Consider the following 18,538-nt stretch of genomic DNA (forward strand, 5'->3'; position numbering starts at 1 on the left):
TGCAAATTTATAGATGGCATTTGAGCTGTGCCTAGCCACACTGTTGTGGGTGTAGAGAGAGCAGAGCAGTTGGCTAAGCATGCGTCCTTGAGGCGCGCCAGTGTTGATTGTCAGCGAGAAGGAGATACTATTTCAATCCGTGCTGACTGGTTTCTCAGTGAGTAAGTTAAGGATCTAGTTGCAGAGGGAGGTACAGAGGCCCAGGTTTTGGAGCTTATTAATTAGAACTGAGAGTATAATTGTGTTGAACCCTGGGGTGTACTGAATAAACAGCCTGATGAAGGTGTTACTACTGTCCAGGTGATCCAAGGCAGAGAGGAGAGCCAGTGAGGTTTCATCCACTGTAGACCTATTGCCGCGAAAGGCAAATTGCAGCAGTTCCAGGTCCTTGCTTGGGCAGGAGTTGATTCTGGCCATGACCAACCTCTCAAAGCACATCATCACAGTAGATGTGAGAGCCACTGGGTGATAGTCATTGAGGCAGCTCACCCTGCTCTTCTTGGGCACTGGTATGATTGAAGCCTTTTGAAGCAGTTGGGAACTTCTGACTACAGCAGTGTGAGACTGAAGATATCTTTGAATACTTCCACCAGTTAGTTGGTACAGTTTTCAGAGCCTTACCAGATACACCATCAGGGCCTGGTGCCTTGCGAGGCTTCACCCTCTTGAAAGGTGTTCTGATGTCGGCCTCCGAGACAGAGATCACACACAGGTGTAGTTTTATTTTCACTTTCAAATCATGCATAAAAGGTGTTGAGCTCATCTGGGAGTGGAGCATCACAGCCATTCATCATGTTGGGTTTTGTTTTGTAGGAAGTAAAACCTGCAAACCACACCAGAGCTGACGTGCATACAATCCCATCTTTAATTTGAATTGGAATTGCTCTTTTGCTCCTTAAAGTAGCCTTTCATGGGCTGTTCATAGTCCATTTGGTTTGTCTTCAGCCTTCTCATTGTCGAGAGATGAAGTGATTTTGGAACTACTAAAGTGACAGGAGCCAGACTGTGGTGTGGTGATGGATAGTTGTAGCTCAGGTATATGATTTCATCCATTTGTGGATCAAGATTGTCATAAATTTAAACCTGGGGCCACCAACAGAAAATCTCTTCTGCAAAGGTTAAAATGCTGTTCCTGTCATTATCCCAAGTTAATGTGCTCTGCTGAAACTGGTGTGCATTTAAATATACAGTGGATTCTGGTTAATTGGGACACAGCAGGACCAGTACATTTTAACACAGTTAAGCAGTTGCCCCAATTTGCCAAAGTTTTATGGAAATAGTTAAAAAGGTATAAAAATGACAAACTACCATTTAACTGAGAACTGAATTATGTATTTAAATGAAATACAGAACAAACTAGAATGTTACCAATACTACTACAGTACTATAAAACTGTATTATTTCCTAATATTTTCTGTATGGATGGAGCAATTAATCCAGCGCATGCTGCTGTGTTCTTTTGATTGACTGTGAATGAACAGAATCAGTGCAGACATCTAGTGCGGTTAATGGACTGCCTTCATATAATGCATGCTCTAAATCTTCATTTTCATTATAGTATTCAAAATGATTGCTAATACCTTAATTCTTTGTAGCCCCTAACTTGCTGATGTAATGAAATTGTTTCATTTTCACTCCAGGCATCACCAAGCCTGAATGCTTGAAACTTCAGTGAGCAAAACAGTTCCAATTTGTTCCAGTGCTTATTTCTCGCCATCTATCAGTGACAAAAATCACTGCTTTTTGAGCACATACACGCAAACAGTTTGCTCTAAGCACAGTGTAGTATTTAATGGCCACATAAGCGCATGTGGCAACAGTCTTCTGTCCCGTTTAAGTGGCATAGTATCCCAAATAAACAAAGGGAATCCGGGCTATTTTCTTGATTAGGTTTTGTTCTACAAGAGATGTCCCAAATAAGAGGCTGACCTAATGAACCGTTGGCCCAATTAACCGGTATCCACTGTGTTTGGTACTGCAGCAAGGATGGTAACAGAATGCCGCTTAGCATTTAAAATGTAAATCTCATGCTAAAGAGTGCTTCTGCCTTTTATTTTTCTAGGGAAAAACATTGTCGACAATTGCAGTGATCCTTACAAACCATCACTGTGGCAAACCACTTCCTGTTGATAAATGTACTGCAGAGGTAGGATTCAAAGCAGATGGATTCCATTAGATTGAATTAATGCTGTAATGGTTGTTACTGACGAAGTGTTATTTTATAATTCTTTGTTAAGCCTTTTATTGGCCAATTAATTTTACAAAACTGTAAAAGCATGATGAAATAACACGCTAGATTTTTACAATGGCTCAGTGTATTGTCCCCAAGTTAATAAAAAGCACTCATGTTTGTTATATTGTCTAATAAATAGTATTTTAATGTTTTTTTTCCTGTTTCCTCTCCATAGTTTTAGGAAGAATGCTCTGACTTTTTTTAAAGACAGGTTGCAAATATTTTTCAAATTATTCTTAAGACTGAACAAATTTAAGCATATCTGAAAGTGTTCCTGTCAAACATTCAAACCAATACCACCCCAAACAATCCAAACTTCCAGATAATAACCCCAAAGGCAAGGTCAAAGTAGATTGGAACATTTTTAGTAGAGTAAATTTAGTGATATGACTTGGGGGGGGGGGGGGGGCGGGGGGGGTAAAAATGATGTTCACATAAAATAATCTATTTTCCTGCTGTTTCCTGTAGGTAGGATTGTCATGGAGACATTTTGCAAAGCAAAAGTTTCTTTTAAACCAGCAAGGAGATTCAGGATTATTTAATGTCATTTTCAGTTCAGAAGTGTAAAGGAGAATGAAATAATTGTTATCTGATCTGATGTAGCACTAAAAAGCAATAAGATAAAGAACACAATAATAAAAACACAATAAATTTAAATACACGCAGTAAGATAGCTTATAGACATTGATTGTATCTACATAAAGTGACACTAGGTATAGTACATAAGGTAACTGACAGGAAATGATAAAGTAGTGATGGGGCTGTGGTGGGATAGGGTCATGGATGGAGGTGTCGTTCAGCCTTTCTGCTTGGGGAAAGTAACTGTTTTTGAGAGTGACAGTCCTGGCGTGTATGCCACATAGCCTCCTTCCTGATGGGAGTGCGACAAACAGTCCAGGAGCAAGATGGGTGGGATCCTTCATGATGTTACTGGTCTTTTTCTGGCACCTTTCTGTATATATGTCCTTGATGGTCGGTAGACTGGTGCAGGTGATGCACTGGAAGATATTGAATATCTATTGTAGAGCCTTCCTGTCTGCCACATAGTCCGTGAGCCAGGACCCCAAATTTGAGCTACCGGTACCATCTGGGGGGAATAGTGATTTTTTGGCAAGGTATACGCCCCTAGTGCTAGAAAATATGTGATAGCATTGCAGCGGTGGTAGCTTTCTGAGTGCACAGACTCCTGGAGGCACATCACAGTTCAGCCTGGATGCTGGACCTATCAAGTGTTACTACATAACAGCTGAGCACCGCTGTGCATTCCTGGGATAGTTAAGGGAGATGGTGCAAGGCAACAAATCAGAGCTTTGTCATGCAGAGCTACAGCGGCTAAGAATCCTGAAAGATGAGGAAGCAGTTTCAGCAGTGGTTAGCCTCATACATGAATGGGTCAACCCATTTGCAGAGAAGCGGGACCTCTACGGCAAAGGCAGCCCCCAAGGACATTGCCTCTGACCTGATGAAGGCATATGAGATTGGTGAGCAATGCTATGCAACCTCCAAGGATGAGAGACTAGAGGAAAACCCACCAGCAAAGAAATTCCATGACCCAAAGAAAACCAACAAGCTGAAAACATACAGTGATATGTATAAGAAGAGAGAAGTGAAATCAAATGAGAGGGCGATCATCTTGAAAGCAGACAGGTCTTTGCTTGGACGCGTCATAGTGAAGGCACAAGGGTGCAGTCTACGTATGGAGGATATCCTTTCTCATCCCCTTGGACCATTGCTCTGGGCCCTGTCCACACCAGAAGGATCGCTAAGAAAGACAAATAAAGCTACTTTAGCCACAACCTTGCAGAAAAATGTAGCAGTAGAAGAGCAACTCCCAGGAAACTCTGCTACAGTGGTTGATGAAATAAAGTTGGTCCAAAGAGTGAAAGGTGATCAAGTTACTTTCAGAGATGTTGCCACAACAATTCTGGGTATGGCTCTGAGGGAAGGCAGTCAGAGTAGCAGAATAGATGTTGTGTTCGACACATACAAGGAGAACTCTATCGAGAATAGTGAAAGATCTCTATGGGGTGAAGAGACTGGTCATGAGTTGCAAGGTATCACAGGCACACAGATGGTGAGGCAATGGAGGAGCTTCCTGACCAAAGTCTGTAACAAAAATAATCTCATTAGCTTCATAGTCCATGAGTGGAGGAAGGCGGAGTACAGAACAAAGCTACAGGAGAAGATTCTGTATTTAACTGTGAATGAAAAATGTTACAGAATCACATCTCAAGACAGTGAGGAGGTGTCAGCTCTTCAGTGTCAAGGAGAAGAAGCAGATGGCCACCTACTTCTCCATGCTGCCCATACCACTAGAGAGGGATACCAATCTGTAGTGATCTGCTCAGAAGACACAGATGTCTTTATCATGTCTTCAGCATTTTGTGACAAGATTGAGGCCCCATTGTTCCAGAAGTGTGGCACTAGAACCTGTACAAGACTTGTAGACATCAGGAAGGTTGCTGCCACTGTTGGCATAGAGGTTTGTAGGGCTCTCATCGGATTGCATGCATATACAGGATGTGACACTATAAGCGCTTTTGCAGACAAAGGGAAGACAAGTGCCCTAAAACTTCTGACCAGCAACAGGGAAACTCAGGACACATTCTTGAGTTGGGTCAGGAATGGGACCTCTCCCCAGAACTGATGGGCAAACTGGAGGCATTTACATTTCTCTTGTATGCCCCAAAAGCATCGACCACCAAGGTCAATGAGCTCAGGTATCACCTTTTCTGTGCCAAAAAAGGTGAAATCGAAAGTCATCAACTCCCACCATGCAAGGATTGCTTAACAAAACGTGCACAGTGAGCCAACTACCAGGCTGGTATATGTTTGGAGAAGGACCCACAAGTGCCAAGCCCTGTCAGCAGAGGATGGAAGATGGAGAGTGAAGAGGAAGGTGAACAGTTGGTGGTGCACTGTATGGAAGGCCAGCCAGCACCCGATGCCGTCCTGGATCTACTGGCCTGTAACTGTCCAAAAAATGTTCACTCCCAAGATGTATGTGTGTTGCAAATGGCCTCAGGTGTACTGACATGTGTAGACTGGCAGACTGTGAGAACCAGGCATCCATCTCAGAGAGTGTGGAAAGTTCAGATGAAAATGTGGAAGACTTGAAAAATTATTACGATTATTAATAGGCTATGAAAGTATGGAAAGCAGTCTTTGATTAAATATATTCATTTTACAACCAAATAGGGCCTAGGTTATGGCCGTGTGGAACCCCACATTTGAATTATACTGTAATTCTATATGCTATGACAAAAGCTTAAGATTGTTTTGATTTGATACAACAATATGGAAAATATCATGACATTGATAAAACTACAGAAATCTCTCCAAATGAGGTTTTTTACCTTTTGTGGGGTGGGGTAACGTTTTCTGTTGTACTGATGTTAATGTGGAATATATACAAAAAAGTGATTACTTATTTGAAGTAATAAAGCAACCACTGGTGCAATGCTATCACATATTTTCTAACTCTAGAGATGTATACCTTGTAAAAAATCACTATGAGCATTATTCCCCTCAGATGATACCGACCAACTCTACTGGCTCACGGACTAGCAGTGCAGTTTCCGTGCCATGCAGTGATGCAGCTTATTAGGATGTTTTCTACTGCACATCTATGGAATGATGTGAGTATGGATGTACGTAGTCCAGCTCTCTTCAGCCGCCACAGAAAGTAGAGGCATTAGTAAGCTTTCTTGATTGTGTAGAATGTGTCAGGGACCATGAGAAGTTGTTAGTTGGCCAGAATTGATTGGAAAAGAACACTGGGAGGGATTACAGCAGAGCAGCAATGGCTGGAATTTCTGGAAGCAGTTTGGAAGGTAAGATGACACAACCGTGGCTGATGAGAGAAGTCAAAGTCAACATAAAGCCAAGGAAAGGTCATATAATAGAGCAAATATTAGTGGGTTGTTATAGAGGACTGGGAGACTTTTAAAAACCAACACAACTAAAAAAAATCATTGAGGTAAAGATGGAATACTAAAGATGTAAGCTAGTCAATAATATTAAAGAGGATACCAAAAGTTTCTTCAGATACATAGTATAAAAGAGAGGCAAGAATGGATATTGGAATGCTGGAAAACAATGCTGGAGAGGTAGTAATGGGGGGGGGGGGCAAGGGAATTGCAGACGAGCTGAATGATTATTGGTCTTCACTGTGGAAGACACTAGCGGTATGGTGGAAGTTCCAGGTATCAGGGTTATGAAGTGTGTGAAGTTACCATTTTTAGAGAGAAGGTTCTTGAGAAACTGAAAGGTCTGAAGGTAGTAAGTCACCTGGACCAAATGGTGTACACCCCAGGGTTCTGAAAAAGGTGGCTGCAGGGATTGTGGAGTCATTAGTAAAGATCTTTCAGGAATCACTAGATTCTGAAATGGTTCCATAAGACTGGAAAATTGCTAATGTCACTCCAGTCTTCAAGAAAGGAGGGAGGCAGAAGAAAGGAAACTATAGACCAATTAGTTTGACTTCAGTGGTTGGGAAGATGTTGGAGTTGATTGTTAAGGATGAGGTCTTGGGGTATTTGGAGGCATGTGATAAAGTAGGCTGTAGTTAGCATGGTTTCCTCAAGAGAATTCTTTGAGAGATAACAGGCAGTTTAAATAAAGGAGAATCAGTTGATGTTGTGTAGTTGGATTTTCAGAAGGCCTTTGACAAGGTGCCACGTATGAGGCTGCTTAACTACCTATGAGCCCAAGGTATTACAGAAAAGATTCTGGCATGAATAAAGCACTGGCTGATTGGCAGACGGCAAGGTCCCTTGGAAATAAAGGGAGCCTTTTCTGGTTGGCCGCCAGTGACTAGTGTTCCACAGGAGTCTGTTGGGACTGATTATGTGTCAGTGATTTGGATGATGGAATTGATAACTTTATTGCAAACTTTGCAGACACTATGAAGAAAGGTGGAGGATCTAGTTTTGAGGAAGAAGAAAGGCTACAGAAGGACAGACAGTTTAGAAAAATGGGCACAGAAATGGCAGGTGGATTACAGTGTTAGAAAGTGTATGGTCATGCACTTTGGTTGAAGAAATGAAAGGGTAGACTTGTAAGTGGAGAGAAAATACAAAACATTGAGGCGCACACGGACTTGGGAGTCCTAGTGCAGACTTCACTAAAGGTTAACTTGCAAGTTTAGTCTGTGGTGAGGACAGCAAATGTGATGTTCGCTTTCATTTCAAGAGGACTAGAATATAAAAGCAAGGATGTAATGTTGAGGTTGTTTAAGACACTGGTGAGGCCTCACTTGGAGTATTGTGAGCAGTTTTGGGCCCCTTGTCTTTGAAAGGATATGCTGAAATTTGATAGTGTTCAAAGGAGGTTCACGAAAATGATTCCAAGATTGAATGGCTTGTCATATGAAGGTTTGATGGCTTTGGGCCTGTATTCACTAAAATTCAGAAGAATGAGGGGTGACCTAATTGAAACCTATCGTATGGTGAAAGGCCTTGATAGAGTGGGTGTGGAGAGGATGTTTCCTGTGGTGCGAGAGTCTTAAGACCAGAGGACACTGCTTCAGGATAGAGGGGTATCCTTTTAGAACGGAGATTCGGAGGAATTGCTTTAACCAGAGAGTGGTGAATCTGTGGAATTCTTTGCCACAGGCAGCTGTGGAGACCAAGTCTTTATGTACATTTAAGGCAGAAGTTGATAGATTCTTGATTGGTCAGGGCATGAAGGTGTACAGGGAGAAAGTAGGAGACTGGGGCTGAGAGGAAAATTGGATCAGCCATGATGAAATGGCCTAGCAGACTTGATGGGCCAAATGGCCTAATTCTGCTCCTCTATCTTATGGTCTTGTGTGCACTCCCAGGGGTTTGAAACTGCTTACAGTTTCTACTGCTGTGCTGCTGATGTAAAGAGTGAATGAGTGATGCGAGTGTTCGTGAAGTTGATGACAGATTTTTTTGTCTTGTTGATACTGAGGAAGAGGTTATTTGTCTGGCACCAGGCCTCCAGCTCTTCCACCTCCTCTCTGTAGACTGTCTCATCATCGTTGGTGTTGAGCCCCGCCAGTGTCGTGTCAGCTGCGAACTTGACAATGTGAATACTCCGGTGTTTGGCCGTGCAGGCTTGCGTGAGCAGAGTGGACAGCAGTAGGTTCGGTGCACAGCCCTGGGGAGCACCACTGTTGAGGATGATGGGGAGGAATTGTTCATCCTGACTTTGAGGTCTGTTAGTTAGGAAGTCCAACACCCAGTTGCACAGTGACCTGTTTAGAACGAGGAGTAGAAGTTTGTTCACCAAGGTCTGTGAGAAGATAGTGCTGAATGCCAAACGGAAATCTGGAAACAGCATTCTGACATAAATGATACATGATATCAGTTCTATTTGCTAAATTGTCTATCTCTGTGGTGTGTAAGGGATATTTTCATCCTGAGTCTCAGATCATTTTGCAGATCAGATTGGATTGGTCACACAGAGATCTGAAGTCAAAAATGTATTATGCATGCAGATTAAGCTGTGCATCATCTTAAAGCTTCGCTGAAGCAAGTATTTATAAAGGAGCTGTTTGGGGACTGAATTATCCACAGAATGTGAGTTCAAATCCCACCCTGCAGGTGGGAAATTTAAGTTCCACTAAATATATCTGGAATTTCAAATCAAAGCTATCCAAGGCATCGTAATTTTAAAAAAAAGAAAAAAATAAACTGCAGATGCTGGGAATCTGAAATGAAGCATAAAATGGAGGCAGCACTTAACACATCTGGCAGCATTTACTGAGAGAGAGTTTTAGGATGATCATAATGGTACTGCTAACCTGATAATTCCAGATTCACTAGTGTCCCTCAGATAAACATTGAAAATAATAAACTTTGGCTTCCCATCCTCTCAAATGCAGGAATCGTCCAGCCACAGAGAAGTAATGGAGAAATCCTGTTCACAAAGGCCCCACAAGGCACCATCCAGCGCTTCTGAAGTACAGGCTGGTAAATGCAGTAAATGAAGATTGATTTTAGAAAACAGCAGGCTACTGTTGTGTAATTAGCATGCCTGATTTTAATTCTAAGAATGAACACATCTTGTTATTGTCTGTAAGAATATTTAACATAGAAAATTGCAGCATTGCTATTTAATATATTTGTTTTGAAAGTAGTATTATACTAATCTTAAACATGAGTATTCTCCTGGATGCTGTTTTGTGCTGATAGATACAACTTCATTTCCTCTGGCAACTCCTTGCCTTCGCAAATGGGCATTCTTCCATTCTTAGCTTGGCCGGGAAGGTGGCGTTGCAGGCAAAATGTGGTAGTTTGCTACTGAGCGCAGGCTGAAACAATCTGCTAGAGAAACCCATTTGGTCAAGCAGTATCTGTGGGAGGAAAGGAATTGTCAGCATTTTGTGCCAAGACCCAGTATCAGGTCTGAGAGAGGAGAGTGGGAATGGCCAGTATTGAGAGGAAAGGAGGAGTGGTGAGAAAGGATTTTGTGAGGCAATCTAGATAAGAGGGTCGATTTTGGGGGGGGGGGGAGGCCCAAAGAGAGTGCCCAAGAGAAGGGGAGTGTTGGAGATGTGACAAAGGATCATCAATGGAGGGCGAAGACTCCTAAAGAAATACAGGCGACGAAAGAGCTCCACCTCATTCTGTTAAGTTGCTTCTATTTAGTTGGAAGAAATGTTGTGAAAGCTTGCTTTTATTGAGCCAGAATATGTCTGTCTATGAAATGACTTGATTGCATCTTTACTGCCGTGGGCATCCTCAAAGAACCAAGGATTGCTAAGCAGCAATTCTCTTTTGCCTTATAGGTGCTGACAAAGGGGAAAAGGTCTCCACAATCGATACTACAGGAAGTGTTTCTTCTTCAGGATTTGACTCATTTACTTCATCACAACCTAAAAGGTAATGAGCTGTAATGTGAACGTGTATTTTTTTTTCTTCTTGCTATGAGCCATTCCTGTCCATTAAAGTTGTTAATCTGCATAATTTAAAATCATTCATCTGGACTGCCCTGAATACATGCACGGATGCATACGCACACGGACACGTGTATGTGCAGATGCACACTGTAGGAGCAGTGCATCCATCCCCTATCTGCGTTCTGCACTTAATATGGTAACTAGTCACATGAGTGGGGGTGTGGTAAAAGTAAAGGGAATAAGTTACATCTTCATGCTTTTTAAGTTGCAGGGGGTCAACGGAGGTTGTATCTTTTGTTGAATGCTCAATCGTGCTTAGCTTGCGTTTGGGTACGCTTAAGTTTCATCTTTTCTGTTTGCTCATTGCTAATAAAGGACAAAATATATATCCTTTTGGAGCGATCACTATTGGAATAAGGGCATATTATGCAAGTATAACAAATCCGTAAGGTTGCCAGCTGTGGCAATTGTTTTCATTTCCATTTGGTTTGGCCACTGTACACACAAAAAGGTAAAACTAGCTAATCCCCACAGAGGTGCTTGATGTCATGCAGTTCTACAGAAGCTCTCAGTCACTAGGAGAATTTTGTCTTCAGTGTGTATGAAAAATAAAGTTTGAAGATGTGTTGCTGATAATTTTCCATGTTTTGGAAGCAACAATCCAGAATCCTGAAATTCAAATGAGGCAAGCTATGTTTTAATAAATACAAATGTAAATAAACCTTGGGCACTCTAAACTTGCTAAGTTTTCTGACTTCAGCCTCCAATCTTGCGTTTCTAGAATACTCTGCATCAAATGGTGCTTCATAAACAGGACCTACTGATCTAGGATTCACTAACAGCACTTAGCTCTGAGCCTTGATCTCCCATGTAATTTCAGAGACTTGAGTGTAAGATCTAGGCGAGTACCTGCAGAGGATCCCTCCAACCTTCACTGTTTTCGGTGGTAGAGAATTCCATAGGCTTTACCAAGCTTTGGAAGAAGAAATTTCTCTTCATCTCAGTCTTACGTGGAGTACTCCATATCTTTAGGCTGTGGTCCTGCCCTGGATTCTCACACCGCTGCGAACACCTTCATTTAATCCATCAGTTCTGTTACATGAGATGTTAACTAGAGCATTTAATCTGTTCAGTGCTTATCCAGATGAGATGTTAACATAGAATGGTATAGCACAGTCCGGGCCCCTTCACCCAAAATATTATTGCAACCTGTATAAACCTACTCCACGATCAATCTTAACCCCCTCCTCCGCAGCCCAATCCTCAATTTTTCTTACATCCATGTGCCTATCTATGAGTCTATTAAATGTCCCTATTGTATCAGCCTATGCCACCGTCGGTAACAGTGCAATCCACGTACCCACCATTCTGTGTGTGTGTGTGTGTAATTTAAAAAAAACATAACTCTGACATCTCCCCTAAACTTTCCTCACTAACTTTAAACAAATCACCTCTGGAATTGGACATTGCTGACCAGGGAAAAAGGTGCTGGCTATGCACTTTTCATAGAAGGTCTCATCCTCTCAGTCATATGTAATTCCGAGAAGACTCTGTCATGAAGAGATAAAGATTCAGTATGGAAGGGCCCTTCAGCCCACTGAGACAATACTGCCCACCTAGCATCCATTACATTAATGCTACTTGAAACGTTTTTAAAATTCTTCGTACATTCTCATTAGCTCCCTGCAGATTCTACTCTTCAACTGCACACTGGAGGCAATTTTATCATCAACATTATGTGCTGTGTTGTATGACATAGGCAGTCATAGTCTATCCATGACCATGTTTGCCCTTTGAAAATGTTTCTACGGAAGCAGTTTGCCATTGCAGCCTTCTTTACAAAATGGGTGACCCCAGTCATTATCAATATGCTTTAGAGATTGCCTGCCTGGCATCAGTGATCGCATAACTAGGACTTGTGATGTGCACCAGTTGCTCATACAACCTTCTATTACCTGCTCCCATGGCTTCATGTAACTGACTGGCGGTCTAAGCAGATTCTACAGGCGAGCAGAGGGAAGAGTGCCTTACACCTCCTTTGGTAGAGACGTATCTCCACCCCCCCCCCCCCCCCCCATCCCCAGGAGGCAATTTACAGTGGACAATAAACCTACCAACTCACTCATCTTTGGGATACATGGGAGGAAACCCATGTAATCTTGGGAAGACTGAGCAAACTCCACACAGTAAGCCTCCAAAGGCAGGATGGAACCCAGGTCGCTGGATCTTTGAGGCATCTGCTCTGCTAGTTGTGTTGCTGTACCGAGGAATATTTCCAGCATCCTGATCAGCGTTTCTCCCTCAGCCAAATAGTCAATTCATTCATGTTTTCATTGTCATTTGTGAAGTTTTATTGTAGGCAAACATTGTCTTGCTTAGGACACATGGTGTCTACACATTGACATTACCTTTGAAACTCTCAGGTGCTTTGGGATATACTAAGATCAGAAGGGGCTATATAAGTGCACAGCTTAATTTTGATTTTGGGTGGCGGGGTGGAAATATGTCTCTACCAAAGGAAGTGTAAGGCGCTCCTGCCCTCTGCTAGCCTGCAGGTAGTACCTGCTTAACCCTCACCCCAAACCCCCCCACCCCTCTCAAATAAGGATAAGGATCATGCGAAGCCATGGGAGCAGGTTGTACAAGCAACTGGTGTATAATCACAAGTCCTGGCTATGCGACCACCAACACCAGGCAGACAATCTCTGAAGAATATTGATAATGGCTGGGGTCACCTGTCTCGAAAAGACGCTGCCCAGAAGGCGGCAATGGGCAAACCGCTTCTGTAGAATTTGCCAGGCACAGTCGTGGTCATAGACAATGATCGCCTACGTCAAACAACGTGATACGGCACATAATGATGACGATGAATTTTGACTTGAAGCTTTTGAATTTTTTTTTCTGCTTTTATATTTTAAAATCTGTCTTTCATCTTTCTATATAGGAGAAAAAAGGAGAAAATTAAGTACACTTGCGGCAGCAACTCTGAGAAGGATGAAGAGTACCCGACTACATCAAAAAAAGGCAAATGCATGTTTCATTAAAAGACCTCATCAATAACCTCAATCCCTGTCATTCAACAAACACCCAAAGCATAAATCTGCTCATTTTTTTTGGCCTTCTGTTTGTAAAGAGCTGCTTTCTGCTTCCTGTGTTCTTCACACACAGATACTATATTGTCTTTAATGTTGGGAAGGTGGATGCTGTGATGCTGAAGTTGCTGTTTAAATGCAGGGACATCTTAAAAGCTGATATGATTCTTGTTCCTTTGCAGTGAAAGTTGTGACAATTAAGGAAACGGAATGGAAATCTACAAGCAGTGAGAGGAAAGGTAGGCCATTACAAGAAGTCCAGTGAAAGGAGGATGCTTGTCTCTTGTTTATTTGTTGGCAAAGTCCAAAATGTGCCAACAAATCTCCAGTCAGAGTTGATCTATCTATGTGGTTCAGCAGTAAGCCGGCAGTAGCTGCTCCCTCACAGCACCAGTGCTGACCTCCACTGTTTTCTGTGTGGAATTTTTACGTTCTTTTTGTTTCTATTTGGAGTTTTCAGGTTCTCCTTGTTTTCCGTGTGGAGTTTTCACGTTCTGCTTGTTTTCCATGTGGAGTTTTCATGTTTCTGCGTGGGTTTCTGCTGCATGTCATACAGCATGGAAACAAGCCAACTGGCCCACCTAATCCACGCCACTTCTTTGTATTAATCCCGTAACTTGGACTATAACCTTATATTCATAAGTATTGTCCTAGTCATAGAAAAGTACAGCACAGAAACAGTCCCTTTGGCCCATCTAGCCAATGCCGGACCATCTAAACTATCTACTCCCATCGACCTGCACCAGGACCATAGCCCTACCATCCACCTACCTCCCATGAGCTCACATGCACCACTTGCAGTGGCAGCTCGTTTCACACTCAGCCCTCCGAGTGAAGAAGTTTCCCCTCACATTCCCCTTAAACTTTTTACCTTTCACCCTTAGCCCATAACCTCTGGTTGTAGTCCCACCCAACCTCAATGGAAAATGCCTGCTTGTATTTACTCTACCTGTACCCTTCATAATTTTGTATACCTCTATTAAATCTCCCCTCAATCTTCTGTGTTCCAAGGAATACAGTTCTAACCTCTTCAATTTTTCCTTGTAACTCAGATGCTTCTGGCGGCATCCTTGTAAATTTTCTTTGTATTCTTTCCCTTGGGTAGGTGACCAAAACTGCACATAATACACCAAATAGGCCTCACCAAAGTCTTATACAACTTCAGCATAACATCCTATCTCCTGTACTCAATAAACACACACAAAATGTTGGAGGAACTCAGCAGGACAGGCAGCATCTGTGGAAAAGAGTACAGTCACGTTTCGGGCCGCAATCCTTCAGCAGGACTCCTGTATATAATACTTTGATTTATGAAGGCCAATGTGCCAATAACTTTCTTTACGAGCCTATCGATCTATGATGCCACTTTCAATGAATTATGGATCTGTATTCCCAGATCCCTTTGTTCTACCACAGTCCTCAGGGCTCCACCGTTCTGAACACTTTGTAAATACCGTCAGCAACTCTGCTTCCACCACTCTGTCCAGTGGAGACCTCTGGGTACTTGCTGCTCTCTGGGTGAAGAAGACAACCAAGTGCTCTAGTTTCCTCCCACATCCCAAAGACATGCGGTTAGCAGGGTAATTGGCTGCTGTTAATTGTCCCTGGTGTGTAGGATCTGGGGAGTGATGATGGGAATGTGGGGAGAATAGACATTGAGGGAATGGTATTATTTGGCAACCAAGCATAAATTTAATGGACTGATTGGCTTCCTGTGTCACAAAATGATATGGAATTATAGAGGGAGGTTCTCAATGGTCAATAGCGAGCGGTTAGCATAACACAGCGTTGACTCTAAGATTGGGGTTTGGTTCCAGCCACTATCTGTAAGAAGGTTGTATGTTCTCCCCATGAACATGTGGATTTCCTCTGTGTGCTTCAATTTTCTCCCTCGTTCGACAGGCCAGTGGTTAGGGTTAATGAGTTATGGGCATGCTATGTTAGTGCTGGAGGCCTGGCGACAGTAGCAGGCTGCCCAGCACAATCGTCATTGATTTGATGCAGACGACGCATTTCACTGTATGTTTTGATGTACATGTGACAAATAAAGCTGATCCCTTGAACTATTCCAAGCCACTGTGAGGCAGTGGCAGTCTCTATTGTTAACCCATGCTGTCTTGGTGTTGGGCTACTGCCAGCAGCTGTTGCATGCTGCACAATGCCTATTATAGATAGAATAGGAACCAGACTGTGGTGGAAGCATATGACATGGAAGCAGAATTGGTCCATTCGGCCCTTTGAGTCTGTTCCGCTGTTCCACAACGTCTGAAGCACTATCCCTCTCAACCCCATTCTTTTGCCTTCTCCCCGTAACCTTTGACGCCCTTACTAATCAAGAACCACCTCATTTCTGTTCTAAAAGGACGTTTTTGCATTCTGAAGCTATGCCCTCTGGTCCTAGACACCTCCACTATAGAAAATATCCTACATAAATAACACACATCCAGTTCATTGATTCTTTTTAAAATGTTCCAATTCTATTAATACTACATACAGATTAGATTTGATTGTCGTTACTTTGCTTTCTCTGCAATGTGTGATCATATTTCCTTGTAGATACAATCTTTTTACAAGAGGACTAATTATGAAGAAGGAGGAAATAATTTATGTCGTCTTTTTGAAGTGGCTCTCCCATTGTACATTGAAAATTTGATGAAATCTCTCATGACAGGAGTTACTGAAGACGAATCAGGCTTCAAGTGTGGCTTCATGGAGGATATTGATTTTGCTGCAGCACTTGGCAGCTCAAGTTCCACTTCAAAGAAGATGAAAAAAGGTAACACTTCACTTGTGTGGGCAAAGTTATCTTAATTGACTCTTCCTATCTTATAGCTCCATGTTCTGACTGTGTTTGTAATGTGCTGTTCTTACGCAGGGGCTTTGAAATTAGGAGCAGGCCATTTGGCCCAGAACTGAACACTCTCCTTGTTTGCTCCACACCTTGTCCAAATGTGTGGAATACTTGCTGAATGTTGGTTTGTGAAGTGCAGTGTGTTCACAATCCTTCATTCTCCCCTTTGCCTCGAAGTGTTGAATCTTCATCTCACCATTGGCCAAATGACAGTCCTTCATGTGTATGCCAGAAGAACTGGTGCTGCCGGTTAATGCAGCTCCTAGACCTGAACAGTGATGCAGTTTGTGATGCTGTTCTGTCATTTATCTAGAGATTGGAACCATTATGACACAATGAGTAGCCCTATGCTTTCTTTTTGCCTTCTTCGTTCCTGTCTTATTGTGTTCCCTACATCCTCCCCTGTTCAAATCAAAACCCTTGGCACTGACCTTCCGCTGTTAGTTCCTTCTTTCCCATTTGCTCCTGACCGATGGAGTTCTTTATATTTTTCTTGTCCCATAATACACAAGTTTGCCTTCCCTTGTTCCCTGACAACTTCACATTCACCCCCTTGTGCTCATGCCTATGTCTCCTAAAGAGCTATTCAGTCTGTCTCACAGCCCTGCTTTTTCAAAATTCAAATTAAGCACATATTCTATATACTTTATACAACCTTGAGATTTGTCTCCTTACAGGCAGTCACAAAACAAAGAAACCCAATAGAACCCATTTTAAAAAAAACTGTAAAACACCCAATGTGCAAAAAAATATCATGCAAGCAATAAAAGTAAGCAAATAATATTCAGAACTGAAGTTCATGAAAGTGAGTCCACAGCCAAGAAGTCGGTCACAATTGATCCAGGAGCTCGTTAGTTGCAGGCCACAGCCTCTGTTCAGCGGAGAGATGGGCAAACCTCACGAGTAGTGAGCTGAACACCCTCGACTCTCCTCGCCTCAGTTCTGCCACTGAGTTGCCTCCAAGCCCGTTCCAGCAGCAAACATTAGTTCGTTCCCTGTTCTTAGGTCTGAGCCCCACTGGTACACATCTTGCATCTTCAGGATTTCGGTTCACACTGCAAAAATGCCAGGTCGCACACGCAGTTCAAAAGCTCAACTCCGAGAGGGAAGTTGCTGGCTATTGAATGCAGTGATCGTTTTCGAGATAAAGAGTGAAAATAAAGTAGTTAATAGTTGTGTTTGCTGCCAGCAAGTCATTACTGTGCTTCACCAGCACCTACTTAAACCAGAAGCAGAACTTTTCCCCCATGAGCCAGTAATATTTTTTTTCAGGTATCTACCTGGTTTTATTTTCACAAGTTCATATTGCCACCCTTGATGCCATACCATCCAGCCGATAACTTCCACACCCTGATCTTTGTCTAGCTCTCCAGTTCTGTTCAATTCTGCTTCAAGTATTTCCACCTCTTAACCTTTGTTGCTTCATTTAATGTTCTTTTATCGTTGGAGTAAAAGTCTAGTTTCAACATGACTGAGGAAATTAATCTGCATTAATTTTATTGCCTTTAGGTGGTGCTAGTGAAGCATGAGCAAATGCTGTAACTTAATATTTCATGAGGGATGTTTCATATGGAGGAACAGATCGCAAACGCTGTAACACCAGGACTAAATATCTTGTTCTTATAATGACAGGGAAACAGGCCATTTGGCCCATTGTATCCATGCTAGCTCCCAGTGGAGCAATCTCATAGTCTTGTACCTCCTGTCTTTACCCCTGCATATTATTCTCTTTCTCACACACTCTTGTCAACTCCCTTTTGATTCTGTTTGATACGTACCTAAACGGCCTCCAAGAGGACCACAGATTTGTCGTAGGGTTTGGTGGCTTGCATGCCTTGATGACCCAGAGAGCTATGTTGGCTGGAGTCAGGGCTTTATGCTTTGGCTTTTGGTAGGGTCACCCACGCCAAACTGGTCAAAAGGTAGAGGCCAGACTGAGTGGTCCACTGCTTCTCCAGGTTTGGGGGTTCAGCTCCAGGGATGGAGCTAACAACTCTGTTACAGAAACAGCAATGAAGAATCTTTCTATGTCTGTGTGTGACTGTATGGACCTTCATTACTGCCTTAAACACTAGCAGTGTAAAGGTCAGTAAGTAAGTTGCTTAAACAGAGGGGGTAATTTATTGTAAGCAGTTAACCTTTGAGTACTGGAGTGTCCTGGAGCTCTCAGGAGAAACCTACATGGTCACAGGGAGAACATACAAACTCCACACAGACACTGCCTGAGGTTAGATTTGAACCTGGGCCTCTGGAGTTGCAAAGGATTGTCTGCTGTACCCTAGGAGACTGAGCAGGTTGCAGGTTCAAGCTAAATGTTTAAAATAAGCGATGAGGGAGCAGATATCAAAGATTTGCTATTTTTGTCATGTCTACATAAACACATACTGTGAAATGCATTGTTTGCGTCCATAAGCAACACAGTCTGCGACGTGCTGGGGGCAGCCTGCAAGTATCGCCATGTTTCCGATGTCAACATAACATGCCCACAACTT

At 42.6% G+C, this 18,538-nt stretch overlaps 1 protein-coding gene across 1 annotated transcript in view; it reads left to right on the top strand.

Annotated features, from left to right (window-relative positions):
• The window catches only part of LOC140196203 (helicase-like transcription factor), a 74,650-nt gene that overhangs the window by 25,207 nt on the left and 30,905 nt on the right, over positions 1-18,538 (top strand). The window contains 6 exon segments of the mRNA XM_072255000.1: positions 2,063-2,146; positions 9,087-9,174; positions 9,993-10,086; positions 13,048-13,127; positions 13,378-13,434; positions 15,867-15,971. Coding sequence (XP_072111101.1) covers positions 2,063-2,146; positions 9,087-9,174; positions 9,993-10,086; positions 13,048-13,127; positions 13,378-13,434; positions 15,867-15,971 — 508 coding nt within the window.

This window comes from Mobula birostris, chromosome 4 (genome assembly GCF_030028105.1).
Source record: "Mobula birostris isolate sMobBir1 chromosome 4, sMobBir1.hap1, whole genome shotgun sequence".
NCBI lineage: Eukaryota > Metazoa > Chordata > Chondrichthyes > Myliobatiformes > Myliobatidae > Mobula > Mobula birostris.